We start from the raw sequence: 22,312 nt of genomic DNA on the forward strand, positions 1-22,312 counted from the left end.
AAGCCTAAAATCGTTTCTACTGGAACTTTACAGAGGAGTGTGCCGACTTCTGGCTTAAGTATTTGATAATAATGCTTTGGAACCACCAACATTATAGATAATGTACACATATTCATTTTAAACATCTCAGCTGGACTGGGCTGGTGAAACATGAAGACTAAGAATATCATTGCCGCTTACCATTACTGAGAATGAGCAAAAAATTTGTCATCTACTGTTAATCAGTCTACAGTGGTGGTTTTATGTAGGTGTTTGTTCTGATAAACTTTCCTCTGAAGCCCTATGAGCCAGGACTTACTCTCCAGGGCTTGCCATGAGGTTTATTTGTGTTAGTATCTTTTGCTTGCCCTTGCCCTTGTGTTGCTGTTGCTGCTTTTCCTTTTTAGTACTATTCTTAAAATGACACATGAAGAAGTGATAGTACAACTCTGGATACAACTCTGGACATATTACTTGTCTTCTGACAATTTTAGGTTTATAAAAATGTACCTGTATTTTAACTGCTATATTCATCATCTACTCACAACTCTCCACAAATTGAAAGGAAAAATCATAGAAAGAAATAAATTTGACACTATTGAAGCTATTAGAATTTATCCAGTCTGAAGGTGATTTTACATGAAAAGGTTCAGATAAGTTTCAAAAGGCCACAATAATCACAAGGACTTGTGTACAGGAGGGGTTAATTATGTAATTGTCTACTGATATGTAAAATGGACTTATTCCTCCATTTTACCTATCTTTTTGAACACAATTTGAACACAATTCTACAGTTACTTCAATTACTACAATTACTTCAAACTAATTCATTACTTAATCTCTTGCTGAGAGAGCAACAGAAAGTAATTAAGAAACAGGGTGAATCAGTTTGCAAAGCAATGCCATACAGACTGGGAAGGGAAGATTTAAAGTCTCAAATGACAAACATCTCAGTATGGTCATTACCATTATTATTAATAATTAAAATAATGATGATAATAATAATAGACCTTGCTAATAATTTTCTGCTTGTGAACTCAAAGTAATAAAAAAAAAACTTTACTGTTTTTATCTCTACATAGTTCATCATGTTAGGTGGGGTCTGAAATTATTATCTCTGGTTTTGACATGGAAAATATAAGAGAGAGAATTGAATCTACTGGCATAAGATTATACTATAAATAAGTTTGTGGCAGGACTCAAAATCAGACTCTCCTCATAGTTTATTCAAAATGTTTTTGATGGGGGCACCTGGATGGCCCAGTCAGTTAAGCAACGGCCTTCGGCTCGTCATGATCTCAGGGTCCTGGGATCTAACCCTGAGTTGGGTTTCCTATTCAGCAGGGAGTCTGTTTCTCCCTCTGCCCCTTCCCAGACTCATGTTGTCTCTCTCTATCAAATAAATAAATAAAAATTTTTAAAAATTATTTTAAAAAAACCTAGAACATACAATGCATATTTTTCTGCACATTTTTTCCTTAAAATGTAAAATATCATTGGCTATTTCCATGTCGATACTTCTAGATTTACCCCATCAATTTAATGGCTGTGTTGTTTTAATTTTCTGTTTTGATCAAAAGTTATAGAACAATTAGAACTTCTGCCATATTTCACAACTCTACACAGTGATCATATATTTTTGATAATTACAGCACATTTGCTATAATTACAAATTCATAGTCTTCATCTGGCATGTTTTGACATTAGTTGAGAAGCCCTTCCCTCCCCATATTTCCCCCAAAGTTTTGTTTATGTCTGTTATGCACATCTTCTTTCTTCTGCAACAGGTGAATAGCAAGTATTCAGAGATGAAGGAACAGGAATGAATTTTTAGGGTTTTTAGGCACATTTTCACATAAAAAATTAATGACCTCCTCATAGAGCAATATTTTTATCTTGCAGTAATTGCCATTGTAGGATCAGGTGTTTGGAATATCATTTAAGGGAGGACTGAACATTGAAGAGATTGGGGAGAGGAAGATGACATGTCCTTGGCTATATAGTCTCATAGGAAAATCACAGGAACAATACAGGAGACCAGATAGAGTCTCTAGAGCCTTTCACTGTATCTCAGTGCCTTCAGGAGGGGCAGAGTCATATAGTAATGATGACAGTCTTGACTTCTGTGACAAAGTTCCAACAGAACAAAACATCGAGGCAGAGTCAAGCTATGACGTGATAGGTCCCAAAATGGTATCACATCTTGGTCCTACACAACTGGAAACCAAGTCCCCTTGCTTCTTGTAAGCAGAAATTATTTATTGCAAAATTAGCTGTGCAATTTGCAGAAAGGTTGTTTTTGTTTTTTTTGTTTTTGTTTTTGTTTTTGTTTTTTTTTGACAGAGAGAGATCACAAGTGGGCAGAGAGGCAAGCAGAGAGAGAGAAGAGGAAGCAGGCTCCCTGCAGAGCAGAGAGCCCGATGTGGGACTCAATCCTAGGACCCTGAGATCATGACCTGAGCCGAAGGCAGAGGCTCAACCCACTGAGCCACCCAGGTGCCCCTTGCAGAAAGTTTTCACGTTCATGATCTCATTCAGGATCTCAAAATCAACCATGTGCTTCAGACTGAATGTCTATACTGTCCCTTTTTGACAGATGAAGAACTTAGCTCAGAGTTTAAATGATTTGTCCAAGTCACACAGCTTTTAGGGGAAGAGTTGGATTGAGAATCCTCCCTACTGTGACTGACCTCCCTGTGCTCCTCCAGCATCACACCACACTTCGTCCCAGCCCTCACATATCAGACAGTGCTCTGGAGATAAGCATACTTGCCAGTGATTCTACCATTATAACCTCAAGAAATATAAAATAACAGCTTTATATTCAAACTCCTTAGCCAACTCTGACTTATTATTTTATTTTCTCTAGCTTTTGAGTTTGCTTAGCAACTACTAAAACACAAGGAAATAGCAACTATACTAATTAAACAAAAACCCAACTGACCAACATTTTTCAGTAACATGTTTTTGAAAGCAGAAAAAAATGGGAGAGGTTGAGGGAATCCTATGCAGAAGGGATTTCCTGTAGTGTTACTGAAGTTTAGAGTACAAGGACTTGGGTTCTCTAGAAGGGAATTCCAGTAATCTCTTATGTGTATTCTCAAAGTTTGTTTGGAAATAATTCGGAAAAATAGAGTAGAAACAGAAATTTTATCTGGAACAGAATGGATCAAGCTGTAACATATTTCATAGACCTTTTAAGATTTTAGAGTGGTAAAACCAGGTTTTAAACATTTTCATAGCTCTGATTGTGCCTAACTCAATGTTTTGGACATAATCAGCTCAATAAATCATAGCTAACACTTACTAAGTATTTTCTACATGCCAGGCACTGTTGTAGACACTTTATATGTAATAATTCATTTAATCCTTACAACAATCCTATGAGATAGGTACTATCACAATCATCTTCCCTTTATGGTTGAGGAAACAGGCAGAGAGATGTCAAATGACTTGTCTAAGATCAGGCAACCAGAGCCAGAATTGGCTTCAGCAGCCTGGGACCAGAATCTGTTCCAAACCTAAACAGTATTCTACCACATGAGGGTCCTGAATTCCCCAGAAATATCTACTTTACCCAAGGAGTGGGTGTGGCGTGCCCTGTGATATAACCCATTTATTTGCTTGCTTTCTCAGGCCAGCTGTGGTGAAGAACAGGAAGAGAGCTTGTTTGGAACCCTGGGTTATTGGCCTCATCACCTTTATCTCCCTGATTGTCCTGGCTGTGTGCATTGGACTTACCGTTCATTATGTGAGATACAGTAAGTACGGGCTGCCCTGGCATCATGTGACTTACCCCCAAATATTTCCTGATGTGTATTGTGGTTTTGATTTGCCTCAGGCTTATTCATTCATGACTATAACTCATTGGCAGAGCTGGTACAAAGCATTCTTTACCTGCCTTGTCTCTCTCACATAATCCTTATAAGCCAAGGAGGATTCTTTCTTCTATCTTTGATGTAGCAATGCTTCCTGCTGGGAATAGCATGCTAGTTTTTATGTTTATTAATAAGCGATAATCAAATATTAAATAGGGGAAGACCATGGGAGAGCTAGAGTTGAACGTGTTGAGTTGTTTGAGGATGCAGAGCAATCACCTTGATTTAAAATTATTCCAACTTACATCCTGAGAGCCCAAAAAATAATTACATAATCAAGGATCATAAAGAAGTTGTCTCTGTTCTGTACTAGTAAGCTGGAAAAATGCTCATAATTACATATTGTTTAGTAAGTGTCTGTTTCTGTTGTTTTTAATCTCATCTTGGTATGTATTGCATGTGATTAAAGAGGATAGAATATGCTGAGAAGGTTAATTATAAAGAGGTTCATTCTGTGGTAATCAGGTATCTCACAGCTAGATGAACCATGAGTCTGCTCTATTATTAGAAAGGTCCCCAGGGTACTTCAGGACTGTTCTTCCAGGGTATAACAACCCTTCTGAAGTTTCCCTCTACTCTGCCTGAAGTTATAATTAGTTGACTCCACTATGACCTATTGGCTTAATATCTCCCTTAGTGACTAGCTAATGCTTTGATGTTCAAGACACTGTAACCAAAGAAGCTAATTACTTGATTCTAATTTAATTGGGAATTTGCACAAGTTGCTTTCATGTAAAGAGACAAGGTGATCTATAAATTGGTTATTGTCCTCCACTGACAGACATAATCTCAATTCCAATCTCAATTTCTAAAGCAAGGTAGATCATTTCTGGGTAGTTTAAAGAAAATATATTTAAAGTAAAGACTTTTTTTTGGTTGAGTTTACCCACACACAAGTCCTTAAATTTTGGAGTATCTATATTTTAGTTATTTCTGTGGACTGTCTTTTTAATTAAAAAGAAAAAAAAATAATGGCTAAAATAACTTTATAATTCTGCAGTTCTGTTAGGAATATATCAAGTCTCATTATATTGTAAACGTCATAATTCTTCTCCACAGATGCTTAACACTATGTTTTGTTCATTTTTAATATTCCCAGAACTTAGAAGGATCTTGGCACATATTAAATAATGAATATCTATTGAATACTGAATGATAAAGATTAGTGAATCAAACCTATGATATTTTCAAGGGGGCATACTTTGGTTTGTCTGACATCACAAAGAATTCCTACTAAAGCTAGAGGTCTCATTGTCTCAGTGAGAGAAAATGTTTCTTACTGTTTCTCCATTTGCCTCGTCCCAAGCCATCTTGCTCACAAGCATGCAATGAAAACCTGGCAAGATTTTTCCAGTCACCTGTTCCTGCATCCTATTGTTTGAATGATCAGTGTAGTAATATGGAACACCCAACTTCCATACTGCCCACACAGCACACCTGAATAAACAGTAGTTGTTGTGATATGGGTTACTGTCTTACATGTGTGACTTGCCCTCTGTTCAGACATAGAAACAAAGAACAGAGTGGATATAGCACATGAGCATTTAGGAGTTGGCATACCTAAATAACCAAACTAAAATAAATAGTTACAGAAACAGACAGATTAAGATGGAGGTGACTTACCTTGAAAAACAAACATTATTTTGGCATAAAGCCCAGGACCACAGAGCATTGTGTGTGGCAGCTGGTGTTCAGGGGCCTTTGGGACTGCATTTCTGTCCCTCTGTGAATTGAATGATAGAAGGTGACTCTATTATGAGCAACATCCTTGTAGATTACAGATTCACAAACTTTTTCAGAAAATTGTTAATAAACTAATGTTCATCCTTAATTTTCTTATTTTCTGTTAATAGTCCCCAATAATATTTTCCAACAACTACACATGCCATATAATTCTAGCAACTGGGAAATATTGACACTTAGTGACCTGTTTGAGTCCATTGAGCAAAGTAAAATATTGACTACACACAAGTTTTTAATTGGTTGAGGTATATGAAATCATTGGTGTTTGACCATTTTTGGCTTCTAGAATGGTAATTTCAAATTTATTAATCTAATAATTTTTTTAAAGATTTTATTTATTTGTTTGAGAGAGAGAGTCAGAGAGAGAGCATAAGCAGAAGGGAGAGGCAGAGACAGAAGTAGAATCCCCACTAAGCAGAGAGCCAGATGCAGGGCTTGATTCCAGGACCCTGGGATCATAACCGGAACTGAAAGCAGATGCTTAACTGACTGAGCCACTGAGGTGCCCTCAATCTAATTAAAAAAAAAAATAGGACTAAATTGTGGAAGAGTCAGTTCTCTTCTCTAGACACTAATTTCCCGATGAGGAGTTATGTCCCATCACCTGCATTATCACATATGGGGATTGGTTAGAAATGCAGATTCTTAGGCCCAATTTAGACCCAATGTCTAATATTTCAGTAAATTAAAAATTTTACTTGAGGGCGCCTGGGTGGCTCAGCGGGTTAAGCCTCTGCCTTCGGCTCAGGTCATGATCTCAGGGTCTTGGGATCGAGGCCCGCATCGGGCTCTCTGCTCAGCGGGGAGCCTGCTTCCTCCTCTCTCTCTCTATGCCTGCCTCTCTGCATACTTGTGATCTCTCTCTCTGTTTCAAATAAATAAAATCTTTAAAAAAAATTTTTTTTACTTGAGATTATGTATATTTCCAGGGACCTACCTGCATTTCAGTTCACTCTGGCCATTCATGTCAAGGCTGTTCACTGAAAGGGAGCTAAGTAAAGAGGGAGAAAGGCAAAACCTCCCTAGCACCTCACTTTAGTGCTAATTCCCAGAAGGTACTGACCATTCAGGCTGCCCTTCATCTCTTTTTGTATCACTGGCCGTTCCTTAACCTTGTCAATCCAACCAAATCCTTGGGACAGCTGGGATGTTCTTTTGAAATTTACCAGTAGTTTTTTCCATAATTCTTATGTATGAGAGACGTCTCCTACAGCTTTGGTGAATGGATTTGGTTTTTCCCACTCCAAGAAGTGGTATATAAAGAAGGTTTGTGCTTTGAGAATTAAACTTTGACTTGAAACCCAGTTCTGTCTTTTCTGGCTATGTCATGTTGGGGATGGGCAATTTATTTACATTTCTGACACTGTAGTCTTTAATCTGTTAAATATGGACAATACTGCCTTCCCATGGGAGTTATGGTAAATTAAATGAGATACATGAATATGCTTGGGACACAGGTGCCCACTGTTAGTTTCCTTTTCCTCTGGGATTCAAGTGAAGAAGAAAAGAATGAGAAGCAAGAGAGAAGAAGAGGAAAGAAATTGAGATTAGGTGAAGCACACTCCATTATCCTACAATAACCACACACACAACTGTCTTGATCACCATAATATTCCTAATACTCAACACAGAGTATTGAGTATTAATTTCTTTCATAGAAAAGGTAGTTAACATTAATATTTGTTGAATGAATGAATCTTCTTAGGGCTCATACTTGTTTCATGTATAGATGTGTAGATGGATGTTATATTAATTTTCAGTGGGCCAAAAATGTGGGCTGTTTAACTGGATGCAGAAAATGTACACAATGGCAAGACAAGACAATCTCTGTGGCTGGTGGGAGAAAATAAGTGGAGTGACAAGGGAGCCAGGTGAAACCAAGTATCCCTGGAAGGTTATGCCAAATGGCAGCTCCAGCTCCCTAGCTGAACTTCAAACATTTTCATCTTACCCTCATCTTCTTTACCCCAAATAAATTTTCCTACACTATAGTACTTGTGGCCAAAATTGATATGTAATTTTACTGATTTGGGAGAAATCTACTTTTGGAATATAAAAGTGCATTTACTCTTGGGAAACTTCCAAGTCCATTCTTGTTTTTATGCTCAGATGGTGTGACTTGCTGCCTCTCGTGGCTAATTCAGGAATGGATAATACATAACTAATTAGCCCATAGGAACAGCAAGCATGTTTTATGGATTTTACACTCTAAATCTTATAATGATGAATGCTGTTGTCTTTTATTCTGAGATAACCATGAAGCTCAAGGAAAGATGATAGAGATGATGATCTGGAGTAGGGCCATTCTCTCTGGTCTCAGTCTTTCTAGCAATCACCAAACATGGAAATAATGATGCTTTACATACAACTGATAAACAGTATGATTTTTTTTTTCCCTCTCCCTTCATAGATCAAAGGAAGACCTACAATTACTATAGCACATTATCGTTTACAAGTAACAAACTCTATGGTGACTTTGGAAGAGAGGGTTCTAAAAACTTCACAGAAATGAGCCAGAAAATTGAATCAATGGTAAGCACTTTTTTCCTCCATTTCTAGGGCATTTGTTATCACTTTATATCCATTTCTTTTGATACCTAGTTTGCATAATATCCATTCAACTGATCTTGCTTATCTTTGAAAAATGGGAAGCAGCCCTGCCAGAAAGAAGTAAAACAAAACTGACAATACATGACTTGGGAGAGTTTGTTTTGCAAGGCTGATGCAAGTGACCTGAGCCCTTCTTTCATGTCCCTCCCACTCACTCTTCCATAGCTAGTGCTACAGTATTAATCAACAGAGTCCAGAAATTCTGAGAATGTGAGGGTGACCCAAAATATGACTGCTGTATCCTATAGAAGACACCATGAGCAAAAGACCATAAGATTGAAACTATTCAGACACATACTTGAATAGTACTTTTATATTTACAAATATCTGACCTTGGACTACTTTTGGGTACATAAGTTTATAGGAGACACATGGACGCTCATCTTTTACTTATTTATTTTTTTAAAAGATTTTATTTATTTATTTGACAGAGATCACAAGTAGGCAGAGAGGCAGATAGAGAGAGAGAGGGGGAAGCAGTTCCTTGCTGAGCAGAGAGCCTGATCTGGGGCTCGATCCCAGGATCCTGGGATCATGACCTGAGCAGAAGGCAGAGACTTTAACCCACTGAGCCACCCAGGTGCCCCTGGATGCTCATCTTTTAAAGGCTTCAACATTCATCCTCAGAAATGAATCAAATGTTTTTAAAAGTGGAAAAATTATCGGTATAGACCAGGAGAGCAAGAGCCTGGTTTCTAGTCATTGTCAGATTACTTAGTCTCTTGGTCTCACACACTGAGACCAAGAAATGCTTGACATGTTTACCTTGACTCCTAACTTAAAAATTTAAATTGGTTTGAATTCTTAATTATAGTAGTAAGAAATATCTCCACAAGATGCATTTTTCTACCTTATTGAAGTAAACCTAACAGAACATATTAGGTAAACTGAATATCCTAGTTCACATGGGCCTTTCTAAGAGCATTTTTAATACTGAATTGGAAGCAGGTTATGCTAGGATATCTGGCAAATTTTTCACTAGTTTTAAGAACTGTGTGACACTGTCACACACTCATATCTATGACCCAACCATCAGTTGGCAGAATTACTTCATTTCCTTTGTTTACTTACAGTGGAAGTCTCTTCTCAGGGTATGAAGAGTTGCTCTTCCTTAAAAAAAAAAAAAAAAAAAAAAAAAGTATGTTTATTCTTTTTAGTATCTTTCTGAGTTTAGATGTCACTCTTGGCCCCACTACTATGTCTACCCAATACTATAACTTCTAACACAGAGTTCATTTGAAATCACTGAGTAGAATACCAGAAAAGATTCTTCAAGTTGAGTGCATTGTGAAATGTTGATTAATGCTTTCTGTTTTGCTTTGTTTTGTTTTTAAATTTTCCTTAGAGCTTTAAATTGAATTGCAGAAATTATTCTCACTGACATATTTTGAACATTTTTGGAACAGGTGAAAGATGCATTTCATAAATCTCCTTTGAGGGAAGAATTTATCAAGTCTCACATTATCAGGTTCAGGTATGTAGAACTAAAATGCTGACTTCTGAATATAATTTAAAACTAAAGCTGTGAACTTGGTCAGTAATAAATACTGTTTGAAATGTTAGTGATATCATATAATTCAATTAAACCAACATTCATTTGACAACTGTTCTAGGTCATGGGTTACAATTTGCTTTATATATTCTCTAAACCTATAAGAAAGCATTTGTGTGGTGAATAATTTCAAGAGACAGAGGTGTTATTGGTGGCTATATGATGGAATAATTTTTTTGGAAACTAATTAGCATAAATAGGGACCTAAGCCATATCCCTTAGTTTAGTAGCCAATTGTCTTCTATGTAAAATAGTGTAGTAGATGAGGTGTTCTTAACCTCTTGTTTCTCCATTTTCTTCTCTACCCCTTTCTGCTCCAAATATTTACCTAAGAAAATCTGATCTGATAGTCAACCATCAATAAATAGAATTTCAGAGCACACCATTTTAAGAAAAATACTATATTAGGATCTTAAATAATATATTGTCTAAATCCAAATTATTTGAATTTCTCAAAAATAGAATGAAAGCTGTTTCCAGTATTATTTCAATGACAAAAACTCCAAGAGTTCCTTCTCAGTCTATCACTTAGCTGACATCTATTCTCCTGCATTTAAAATATTATTCTCTCTTGGATCTGTATCTACTTCTCCCAGCCTTAAAATTTCAATCTCTTTGGGACACCTGGGTGGCCCAGTTGGTTGGACAACTGCCTTCGGCCCAGGTCATGATCCCAGAGTCCCAGGATCGAGTCCCGCATCGGGCTCCCAGCTCCACGGGGAGTCTGCTTCTCTCTCTGCCCTTCTCCTCACTCATGTTCTCTCTCACTGTCTCTCTCTCAAATAAATAAATAAAATCTTTAAAAAAAATATTTAAAAAATTTCAATCTCTCAAGGGGTCTTATGTACCCACATGACTTCATATGCTTTTGAAATCTAAATTTCTATTTCCAATCCAAACTGTTTTTCTGATTTCTAGAACTACATACCTGCCTATGCACATCTTCACATGGAAATTCCAGAGAAAATTCTCTAACTCAAGTAAAACCCAATTACACTAATGGGAAACATGGATATCAATCTACATTCCTCCATTTCCTGGGCCCCTCACACTTTATGAATAACTAAGTTCTACAGGTTTTTACCTTCCAAATCACTTTCCAGTTTGTTTACTTCTTCCTCCTAGTACTCTTCTTACTCATTAGTATTTCTTCTGAAATCAATAAGAAGAAATGCAAGTTTGTAGGGAAGATGACATCAGTATTAAAGATGTTGAGCTGAGATACTACGGGACCACATGAACCTGAAATAGGGTCTCACTCAGCGGAAGAAAAGGGAACTGAGTTGAAGATATGCCTTGTTCATTATCAACTAAGAGTACTGGAACATGTGGATGTAAGTGGAATTTCTCAGAAAAAGGTTAATGCAAGGAAAAAATGATGATGAAGAAAGCCTGAAGAAAACAATAGTTAAGGAGATGGGGAAAAAATAGGATCCTAGGTAATATACAGGGAAGGAGAAGGAAAAAAAAAAAAAGAAATTGTGAGAAAGGCACCACTGACATGAAAGATAAAAATTTACAGCATTGACAAAATACTCCCAAGAAACCAAGTAATATGACTGGAAAGAATTCATTGGATATGTCAATAAGGAAGTCAATTATTGTAGAGAAAAGTCTCAGTAGAATAGAAAGGAAGGAAGCAGAATGCAAGAAAGTAAATAGGAGGCAGAGTGTAATTTATCCTTTCAAGGTTTGCTGTGATAAGAAGGTGAGAGATAAATTGAATATCTGGGGTAGAGAGAGGGTTTTGTTTGTTTTGTTTCTATTAGTCAGCCAGTATAGGAATAGTCAAAGAGAAAGAAGACAGAATAAATAACTGTTGTACAGATTTGCTCAGTGAGTGAAAGGTGGTGAGAAACACAAGACATCTTCTCAACAACTCGTTATATAGTATTTCACTACAAATAATGTCAGGGATTCAGCCAATGTCCTTTTGATGGACACTTGGGTTTTACATATTTTTTCTGATTTAAAAACAAGATTATGATAAACATATGTATAAATCTCTTGGTATACACAAGAGTATATTTGAAAAGAGTGCTGTATCAGAGAGAATGGATCATCAAATGTATAACTGATAAACAAAATGGACCTCTAAAAATGAGGCTCTAATTTATATTCCCATTTACAGTTTATATAAGGAGTCAATACATTATATAGTGAGGAGTAAGAATCTCTGAGAACTGATTGCATGTGAAGAAAAAGGGGTAGAGTAGCTGACTAAGAATGAGAAAGAGAAGTCAAGGATGATTCCAAGAAGTAATTCATTCTAAAAACATTAAGGTTGATTAATGTTCTATCTTGAAAATATAATTAGGTGAAGTCAAGACAATTTGGTTAAGCATTCTAATATCCTTAGGTTTAGAAGTTGTTTAGGAGAGCATGACATTGCTTAAGAGATATGATTGGATTTAAGCCACAGGGAATTAAACCTGAAAACCAAAGCCAGAATTGACTCCGTATTGACCATACACTATATCTGATAGCATTAAATGATTGACAAGAGTGTCTTTCTATATTAACAACTAGATATTTTGGTGTTAGGGAGACTGTGAGTGTACTAGCTTACTATCAGGGTGGCCGATTTGGAAGTTTCATATGTGGTAAACAATAGGAATATAGAAGAAAATAAATTGGATATTTTATTTTGATTTTTAAAAATAGTTTTACATCTTTTAAAAAATAAATTTATTTGTTTGTTTGTTTGTTTATTTGAAAGAGGGAGCACAAGTAGACAGAGCAGCAGACAGAGGGAGAGGGAGAAGCAGACTCCCCACTGAGCAGGGACACCCCCCCCCAATGTGGGGACTGGGATCCTGGGACACTGGGATCATGACCTGAGCCGAAGGCAGATGCTTAACTAACTGAGCCACCCAGACACCCCAAACTGGATCTTTTAAATAACATTACAAGTTTGTTTTTTGTGCATGTTTCAAATGGATGATTAAGAAAAAAATAGATTGTGATATTACCGTAAATCTAATTCCAAACTATATCTTTTAAAGCCATATATATATATATATATTTTTTTTTATCTTATTGGTCCACAGTCAAGAGGAACATGGAGTGTTGGCTCATATGCTGTTGATTTTTAAATTTCGCTCTACTGAGGATCCTGAAGCCATTGATAAAGTTATCCAACAAGTTCTACCTGAAAAGCTGCAAGATGCTGTAGGACCCCCTAAATTAGATCCTGAATCAGTTGAAATTAAAAGTAAGTTTATTTCTCTTATTTAGTTTAATTCTCTTACATAAAACAGCTCCATCTTAATTTTGGTCTTAGGCACTGATGGGGGGTTGGTAGAGAGGAGGGGAGGGGCAGAGGGAGAGAAAGAATCTCAAGCAGGCTATACAGCCAGCATGGAGCCCTGCGTGGAGCTTATTCTCATGACTCAAGATCATGACTTGAGTCGAAATCAAGAGTCAGAAACTCAAATGACTGACCCTCCCAGATACCCCTTAGGCACTGATTTTTTAAAAATTGTTTTGGATGTCCTTCAATTATTGACTCTTGCCACCAACAGAACATTTCTTTGGGATTAAATTGGTCATAATTAATTATTTATTTTTTATATTACCCTAAACTTGTGCCTCCTATGCAAGTCTGTCTTTACCTCTGGGCCTGGTTTCTTTTCCTGCATTGGACCTTACACTTCAGCTATAGCAGCCAATTATAAATGGAGAAAGTAGCTTTGTATATTCTTCTCCTTCATCTTGTTGTTTCCATTTTATGTTCTGAGAGTATGATGTGTGGAAAGGTTCATGCCATCCACATATTTGTTTTCAAGTTTCATTGATAAACCTTGTTACATTTTCTTCCCTTAGCCCATTCACCAATGAAAAATTTATAATTTATTTATACTTGTTTTATTCATACTTAGTTTACAACTAATTTAAATAGTTTGAGTTTTTTGTTGTTGCTGGGTATTGGAGAACAAAATAAGCAAGGATAGATCCTCATTACTAGAAAGTAAGAAACACAGAAGATCCTCAGTAGAAGTAAAAGTTTGGTTAAGAGTCAAGTTGTGTGCTATAGAACAATGCTATAGAAATATCATGTGCGCTAGCCATAGGATCTGAAATATTCCAGTAGCCCATTGAAAAAGCAAAACTAAACATACGAGATTCATTTAAATAATGTGACACTTACCCCAATATATCAAAGTACTATTATTTCAACAAGTAGTCAACAGAAAAATTATCCCTAAGACATTTTATATTTTTTTTGTACTAAGGCTTTGAAATCTAGTGTGTACTTTATATTTATAGCACATTTCAGTTTAGACTAGCCACATTTCAAGAAGTCAGTAGGCACATGTGACTAGTGGACACAGTATTGGACATGGAACAAGTAGAAAGTATGAACATAGTGTGCTAGCATAAAAGCTGATAGATCTAACCTGAGGCCTGACCTGATGATCACCTACCCTGCTTGCTTAGAAAGGAAGGCTTGAGTAATTAGAACTAGCTAGTGCAAAATGTTGGACTCTTCAAAAAGCAACAAAAATGTATTGTTGAGGGTATTAAAATATGACTTTTCTTTTTTCTATAGTCTCTCTGGACTTGTCATGGTATTTTTTGTTTGCTAATCAATGCCATTCTAAATGAAAAAGTTAAAATTTTAAAATACTAGCAATAGTTATATTATTCATCTTCATATTGTAAAATGTCAATTTCAAATATAAATTCAAAAGCATTTAAGTATGTGTACAACTGTGTTTTATAGTTCACACATGCATGAATTTGACTCTTCCCAGAACAATGGAAACACTATACAAGGCTAGTTTGACAATTTTTATTTCCTTTGTAGTTAATGTGCACATTTTACCATTGCTCTCTACCTTTAGCTTAAGCAAGAAAGAACTGGAAAATCCTTCTATGTCATTATTTTCAGCAGAAGCTATCGGCTAATATAAAGAAGAAATGGGAGCAAAAAAGGTTATAATAGGGTCCTTGGGTGGCTTGTGTTTAGTAGAATGCTATTGCCTTCTTTCTGAGTTCCAAGGAAGCTCTGCTTCAAACAGAAAACATGGCCTCCTGGGACAGTCAGTGCTCCCTGGTTCCTTAGTGGTGGATATCCACACTTATTTTGTATTTTGAATTTGCTGAACATTGTGGATCCACTGGAATTCTTGAGTTCATAGGGTATCACAAATGATGTATGCAAATGGGGTGCCAAGAATCCATGGACACATTTGTTGTGCGTATCTCCTCTGCTCATGCCATCCGTGACCCATTATTCTATCAGACTTCATTTTCAAAGTACAAGTTACAAATTAAAAAAATATAAAAAATATAAAAAATAAGAAAATATCAAGAACTTCAAGACAGTGAGCATTAAACCAAGTAGAAAATCATGCTGAGTCCAGGACCCAATATAGATATACATCCATTAAGCTGGCTCTGTTAGTAGTACCAACATGCAAATCCAGAACTAGGAAGAGGGTGAGATAGAGAAGAACAGGTTATTTGAAATGGAGAGATCAGTGGTGATAGTACTTAATATTTACTAAGAAAAATGACCACTTTCTTATTTGGGCCATTTCCCCCCAAAAGTAGCCAGAATGGAGAAGGTCAAAAAGAAGCATTTCTAGACTATAGACTTCTAGCATATCAACACTATTAAATACTAAAAGAATAATTAACATTGAAATTTCTGTATTTAGAACTCTTATTCTGGCATATTCAAAGAGAACACTTTCAGCCTTTGGAAATCTATTGAATAAGGACATTAAATGCTTAGAATTTTTTTTTGTTTGTTTTTTGTTTTTGCTTTTTTAAAGATTTCATTTATTTATTTAACAGAGATAGAGTATGAGAGCACAAGCAGGACAAGCAGCAAAGGGAGAGGCAAAAGCAGGTTGCCCGCTGAGCAAGGAGCCCAATATGGGACTTGATCCCAGGACCCTGGGATCATGACCTGAGCTGATGACAGTTGCTTAACTGACAGCTTAACTTACCCAGGCACCCAAATGTTTAAAGATTTATATATCTGTTAGTTGGCTTAGTGTTTGCATAGGATTGGGGCCTGATTGTTGAAAAGTCAATAAGCTAAGGAGCCATGGGCTAGAATTGAAAAGAGGCCAAAATTGTCTTTCTAAATTTCAGCAGAAAGAAAAATTTTTAGAAAGGTGTAACATTATTTTTAAATGAGGAACAGATTTATGGACCTGAAGCTCATATATGTTATACAATGAGACTATTCCTATGAATTTAGTAAAAGAAAAAACTTGAAATAATAGTCAGTAAAAATATCATTGCATTTCGGGAATCAATACTATGATTTAGAATAGCATTTCCCCACAAAGAGAACATATTGCATCTTACTTTCTGGTATGAGACTCAGATTCCTGGGTTTCATCTCAAAACTACTTAATCAGAATTACTGGGAAGAGGAACAGGAATTGACAGGTTAAAGATGCTCCTTATGTGACTATTATCCATGCTAAAGTTTAAGATTAAGAAACACTGTTTGGACCTCCCTTTTCCCAAGACAATGAACACGCTCTGTCTATGATATTCTAACAGCCTTGCTTTTTTTTTTTTAAACCTAGAGGTTCTGTCTTATAATGGAATTAATCAGCCTTTCCTATTTGAAGTACTCAGAGGCATTATGAAATTCTGATGTGCTGGCTCTGTTCTATTCACCATTTCTGTGTATTTCAGAAATCAACAAGACAGAAACAGACAACTTTCTAAACAATTGTAAGTGTAATATATTTATTAAAATTGCATTACCGGAATGTAAAAAGTTAACACTAGATCATTTAGGCTTACTTTGTGTGATATTACAGGGTCAGAATAAAATTTGATTGGTCTGTGCAAAGTACAGGATGCTTTATCTTATCATTAAGACACACTTTATTACTAAAGAACAAAAAAAAAATGGAGAACTATGGAGTGGATATATAGCTGCCCAGCAGGTGTGTAGTGGAAATGAGTTGTACAGTTGTTTAAAAAGGGAGAAAAGACTCAATGTTCTAATAGCAGATATCTACAATACACTCTCATAAACATTTTTTAAAGATTATATGAAAGTCATCTTTATGTTGGTATTTTTTAGCTACAGGCAGAAACTTACTATTATTCTACACTAAATAAAATCTGCATGATGTCATTAATCTCATATTATGGAAATTTAAGCAATTATGGGGTTGGAGTATATATCAATAAAATTACTAAAGGCTCAGATAATATCTTCACCCATATTTTAAAAGTACTGACTCTAGGCCTAGTATTTCCCTTCCTCTACAGCAGAGTACCCCACCATGATTTAGAGGATACCTTTGGTAATTATGGAATTAGTACATAACATATTTATCTTAAAAGATGGAAGGAAATATGCTACTCACCAGCTTAGAATATTGGTTAATTCACAAACTTGATTGAACATGAGAAACAAGAATAATCCTGTTAACCTCAATGGTGTATATTCTTTCCACCAATATTTATTATGAAACTGTTGTGCGCTACTGGTATATTAGGCAAAAGGGATATAAACTGAATGAGATATAATCCTTGTCTAAAACACTTCATACTCTAATGAGACTAGATGTATGAGACTAATGCATGAACCCATAATTCTAAAGCAGTGGTTCTCAAACGGGAAATTTTGACCCCCACATGGTCATGCCTGGTTAACATTTTGGTTATCATGATCGCGGGGGGATGCTACCGGCATCTAATATGAGTAGGCGAGGGATACTTCTGAATATCTTGTGAGGAATAGCACAGCTGTCCACAACAAGGAATTATCCATCTCAAAATGTTAATAGTGTCAGTGTTGAGAAACCCTGTTATAAACTTTATATACATTATATATAAAATTATGTAATATATGTATAGAGAGAGTTACTGTATATATAGTATATATGTATATGTAATTAGTGTATATATATAAAAAACCTGTTACACATTGTATGTTATTATATATAAATAATATATATAAGTAGTATATATATGTAATACATATAACTAGTATATATATAATTAGTACTGGTAACTATATTAGCATATATACATGTATATAGAGACAGACATATGTAGCTATGTGTATAATTATACACACACACACACACACAGATGATGACGTTGATGATGAAGATGACAACAATGATGGAAGAATCAAAAGAGCCATAACTAATCCAGTTTGGGGGCAGAGGAATTGTTAGAGAAGGCCTCCTAGAGGAGGTAATGGTTGACTTAAATCTTACAAGATGAGTAATTGTTAAATTAATGAACCGCTCTACCTAAAGGAAAAGTAAGAAGAGAAAATGTTTGATACTGTTGAAGCACAAAGTACAAAAGAAATTCGAGATAGTGACCCAATTTGATACTTAAAAGCACGGTTAAGTAAGGCCTCATCTCTCTTGGCAGGCTGTGGGACAAGGAGGAGTAAAACTGCAAGTCAGAGTCTGCGGATCGTCGGTGGGACACAGGTACAAGAGGGCGAATGGCCGTGGCAAGCGAGCCTGCAATGGGATGGAATACATCGCTGTGGGGCGACTTTAATTAACAGCACATGGCTTGTGAGTGCTGCTCACTGCTTTAGAACGTAAGTCCTGAATGACTGGCTTCTGAACGACTGGGGATAAGCAAAGTGCATTGGGGCTTGCCAGGAAGGAACCACCTCAAGAAGTTGGAAAGAGATGAGTTGAATACAAAGATAAAATATATGTCACAAAGAGGGGGCACTCATAATCCTTAGTAAGAGGTTTAATAGTCTGGAAACGGAAATGGCTTCAAAGTACATGTAGATAAATTATCCATTGATAAATAAATAAGTTGTCAAAGGAAGCAAGAGTTTTAAAGAAATGTTAACGTCATCTTTTGACTTTGAGCTTGATGTCAAAGGGTTATATATATAACGTTGCTGTATATCTATGAGAGATGGGTTTGGGGATAGTCAGTTTCATCTCAGTGGGGAAATTCCATGTGGCAAGAAAGAATTAAGTGTGAAGAAATTTGGTAGTAAATTATACAGCTGAGTAAGTTGACTAGTTGTAGGCCAAAGAATGGAGACCTTTCAACCCAATGCAAAATGCCTGGATATATAGGATATATATAGGATAGTATATAGGATAGTATATAGGATATATACTATAGGATATATATATATATAGGATATATAGGGTATATATAGGATAGTAACACTTTGTTATATTTATGCATAGCTCTTTCAGTTTTCAGAGAAATGTGTGTTTGTGGGTAGGGAACATGGTGCATAAAATACATTTGGTTCTTTCATTCTGTACAAAATATGCTTCCCATATGTTTCTTGGGGTCCCTGATTCCTAGAAATGTCAAAAAGCCCTACAATCTGGGCTGAACAACTCAGATGCAGAGTGGCATGTGTCTTCCAACAACCATGTCACTGTGGCTTTTCTACCTGATGGTACTCCTGAGCCTGATTCTCAGATTAGAAAGAGTTTGTTTCAATACGTAGAAACTGTAATTTTAAAAAGAAAACTTATATTGACTCCAGCAGCTTAAATTATTATTAATATGTCATTACATTGGTAGTATGGTAAAGTGGAATTTATTCTTTGTACTTTTCCCTCAGGTATAAGGACCCAGACAGATGGACTGTTTCCTTTGGAGTAACAATAGACCCTCCAAAGATGAAACGAAGCCTTAGAAGAATATTTGTCCATGAAAAATATAAGTATCCATCACATGACTATGATATTTCAGTTGCAGAGCTTTCTAGCCCTGTTCCCTACACAAATGCAGTACATAGGATTTGTCTCCCTGATGCATCCCATGAGTTTCACCAAGGCAGTGAGATGTTTGTGACAGGATTTGGAGCACTGCAAAATGACGGTGAGCATTTGAAGAGAAGTCAAACCGTAGTAACTCAATTTGGTATTCTAAGGCATTTAAAGAATGGAGTGTCATTATGCCAAAATATGTTGGCAGGTTGGTAATATGGACCTGGGCAACTCTGACCCTATTTGTGAACTAGGTCATTTAGAAGACACACATATTCCTTCATTGCTATAGGTTACTATCAAGCGCCTCACTATTACTGTAGTAATGGTGCTTGATAAGGTGTCCAATAAACATGGCTGAACTTTTTAATAGGGAATTAACCACGTAAGAGATTGGGTATCATTAATATACCCAATTGTGAAGATGAGAGAATCATAAGGTCACCATTCTCCCTATTGAATAAGATTCCAAGTTTTGCCACGGGATGGAAGTCCCTTGAACAACTTGAGATTCTCTTATAGGTACCTAATTTTTCATTTAAAGTAGTTAGGAAGTAATTCTTTCCCAAAATATGACTGTACCTGAAAAAAAATACATATTCTATATTGCCATCTCATCCAATAATTTTGATTTTCCTGAGGTTTATAGAATATATGTACATATACAAATATAAAGACTATTTTTTGTCCCTTTAGGTAATAGTCAAAATCATCTTTGGCAAGTACAGGTGGATCTCATAGACACTCAAACCTGTAACGAACCCCAATCTTATAATGGTGCCATAACTCCTAGAATGTTATGTGCTGGCTCCTTGAAAGGAAAAAGAGATGCGTGCCAGGTATGTGGTTTGACCTAGTAGTATGCTGCAGAGTTTTTGTTCACTTTTTATTTTGAATTTATTAGAGATCTATAGAAAGTATACAGAGGGATCTCCCATATTCTTTGATTCATTTTCCCCAAATGTTATATCTCACATTCCTATAGTACAATATAAAAGCTAGGAAATTGACCTTGGTGCAATGTGTGCTTCTAGTTCAATGGCATTTTGTTACATATGCAGATCTGTGTAACCATCACTGCAGTTGAGAATTATTCCATCACCACAAAGATCTCCTTTATAGTAATACCTATTTCTCTATCACTTTCTTTTTTTCCCTAAAATTTTATTTAAATTCCAGTTAGTTAACATACAGTGTAATATTAGTTGCCAGTGTATAATGCAGTGATTTAACACTTCCACACAACACCCCATGCTCATCACAAGTGCACTCCTTAATCTCCACCACCTATTTCAACCATCCCCCCACCCAGTCCCCTCTGGTAACCATCAGTTTGTTCTTTATAGTTAAGAGTCTGTTTCTTGGTTTAACTCACATTCTCTTTTTTCCCCTTTGCTTGCTTTTTTTGTTTCTTGAATTCTGCATATGAGGAAATCATATGGCATTTATCTTTATCTGACTGACTTGTATCTCTTAGCATAATACTCCCTAGTTCCATCAGTGTCATTGCAAATGGCAGATTTCATTCTCTTTTGTGGCTGAGTAATATTCTGTTACACACACACACACACACACACACACACACACACACACTCCTACATCTTCTTTATCTATTCATCAGTTGATGGACATTTGGGCTGTTTCCATAATTTGGTTGTTGTATATAGTGCTGCTATAACATTGGGGTGCATGTATCCTTTTGAATTAGTATTTTTGTGTTCTTTGGGTAAATACCTAGAAGAGCAATTGCTGGATCACAGGTAATTTTATTTTTAACATTTTGAGAAATCTCCCTACTGTTTTCCAGAGTGGCTAAGCCAGTTTGCATTCCTACCAACAATGAAAGAGTGTTTTTCCCTTTTCTCCACATCCTCGCCAGCACCTGCTATTTCTTGTATTATTGATTTTAGTCATTCTGACAAGTGTGAGGTGCTATCTCATTGTAGTTTTGATATGCATTTCCCTGATGATGAGTGATGCTGAGCATCTTTTCATATGTCTGTTATCCATCTGTTTGTCCTCTTTGGAAAAATGTCCATTCATGTCTTCTGCACATTTTTTTAAGGTTTTATTTATTTATTTGACAGAGAGAGATCACAAGTAGGCAGAGGCAGGCAGAGAGAGAAAGAGAGAGAGAGAGAGAGAGGAGGAAGCAGGCTCCCCGCCGGGCAGACAGCCCAATGCGGGGCTTGATCCCAGGACTCTGGGATCATGACCTGAGCTGAAGGCAGAGGCTTAACCCACTGAACCACCCAGGCACCCCATCTTCTGTACATTTTTAAATTGGATTATTCATTTTTGGGGTGTTGAGTTTTATAAGTTCTTAATATATTTTGTATACTAACCCTTTATCAGATACGTAATTTGCAAAAATCTTGTTCCATTCTGGAGGTTTCTTTGTAGTTTTGTTGATTTTTTCTTTCATTGTGCAGAAGCTTTTTATTATGATGAAGATGCTTTTGTTTCCCTTGCCTCTAGAGACATATCTAAAAAGCAGTTGCTATGGCCAATGTAAATCCTGTATCACTCTTTCATCACGGACACCTACAAATCATGAATCTGTTTTCCATCTCTACAGTTTTGTAATTTTGAGTGTTATATAAATAGAATCATACTGTAGCTTTTTTTAAGAATTCCATTTTGATTTATCTATTAGTATTTTTGACTAGGCTATCTATCTCTGTGGAAAAATTTTTGTGGTTCCTCTCAGTTGTATATACATAACTTATCACAGTCTACTGGTGTTGAGATTTTACTAGTTCAAGTGTAGTGTAGAATAGAAAACTTACTTCCCCTTAAGCCTCTTTATGTTTCCACATTTATAATGATAGTATTGATGT

At 36.1% G+C, this 22,312-nt stretch overlaps 1 protein-coding gene across 1 annotated transcript in view; it reads left to right on the forward strand.

Moving 5' to 3' along the window:
• Positions 1-22,312, forward strand: part of LOC116871491 (transmembrane protease serine 11E-like) — a 45,343-nt gene that overhangs the window by 11,550 nt on the left and 11,481 nt on the right. The window contains exons 2-9 of the mRNA XM_032864238.1: positions 3,616-3,740; positions 8,011-8,132; positions 9,617-9,684; positions 12,813-12,976; positions 16,429-16,467; positions 18,139-18,316; positions 19,325-19,584; positions 20,169-20,311. Coding sequence (XP_032720129.1) covers positions 3,616-3,740; positions 8,011-8,132; positions 9,617-9,684; positions 12,813-12,976; positions 16,429-16,467; positions 18,139-18,316; positions 19,325-19,584; positions 20,169-20,311 — 1,099 coding nt within the window. The remainder of the gene's footprint in view (positions 1-3,615; positions 3,741-8,010; positions 8,133-9,616; positions 9,685-12,812; positions 12,977-16,428; positions 16,468-18,138; positions 18,317-19,324; positions 19,585-20,168; positions 20,312-22,312) is intronic.

This window comes from Lontra canadensis, unplaced genomic scaffold (genome assembly GCF_010015895.1).
Source record: "Lontra canadensis isolate GAN:19392208 unplaced genomic scaffold, GSC_riverotter_1.0 scaffold1, whole genome shotgun sequence".
Lineage (NCBI taxonomy): Eukaryota > Metazoa > Chordata > Mammalia > Carnivora > Mustelidae > Lontra > Lontra canadensis.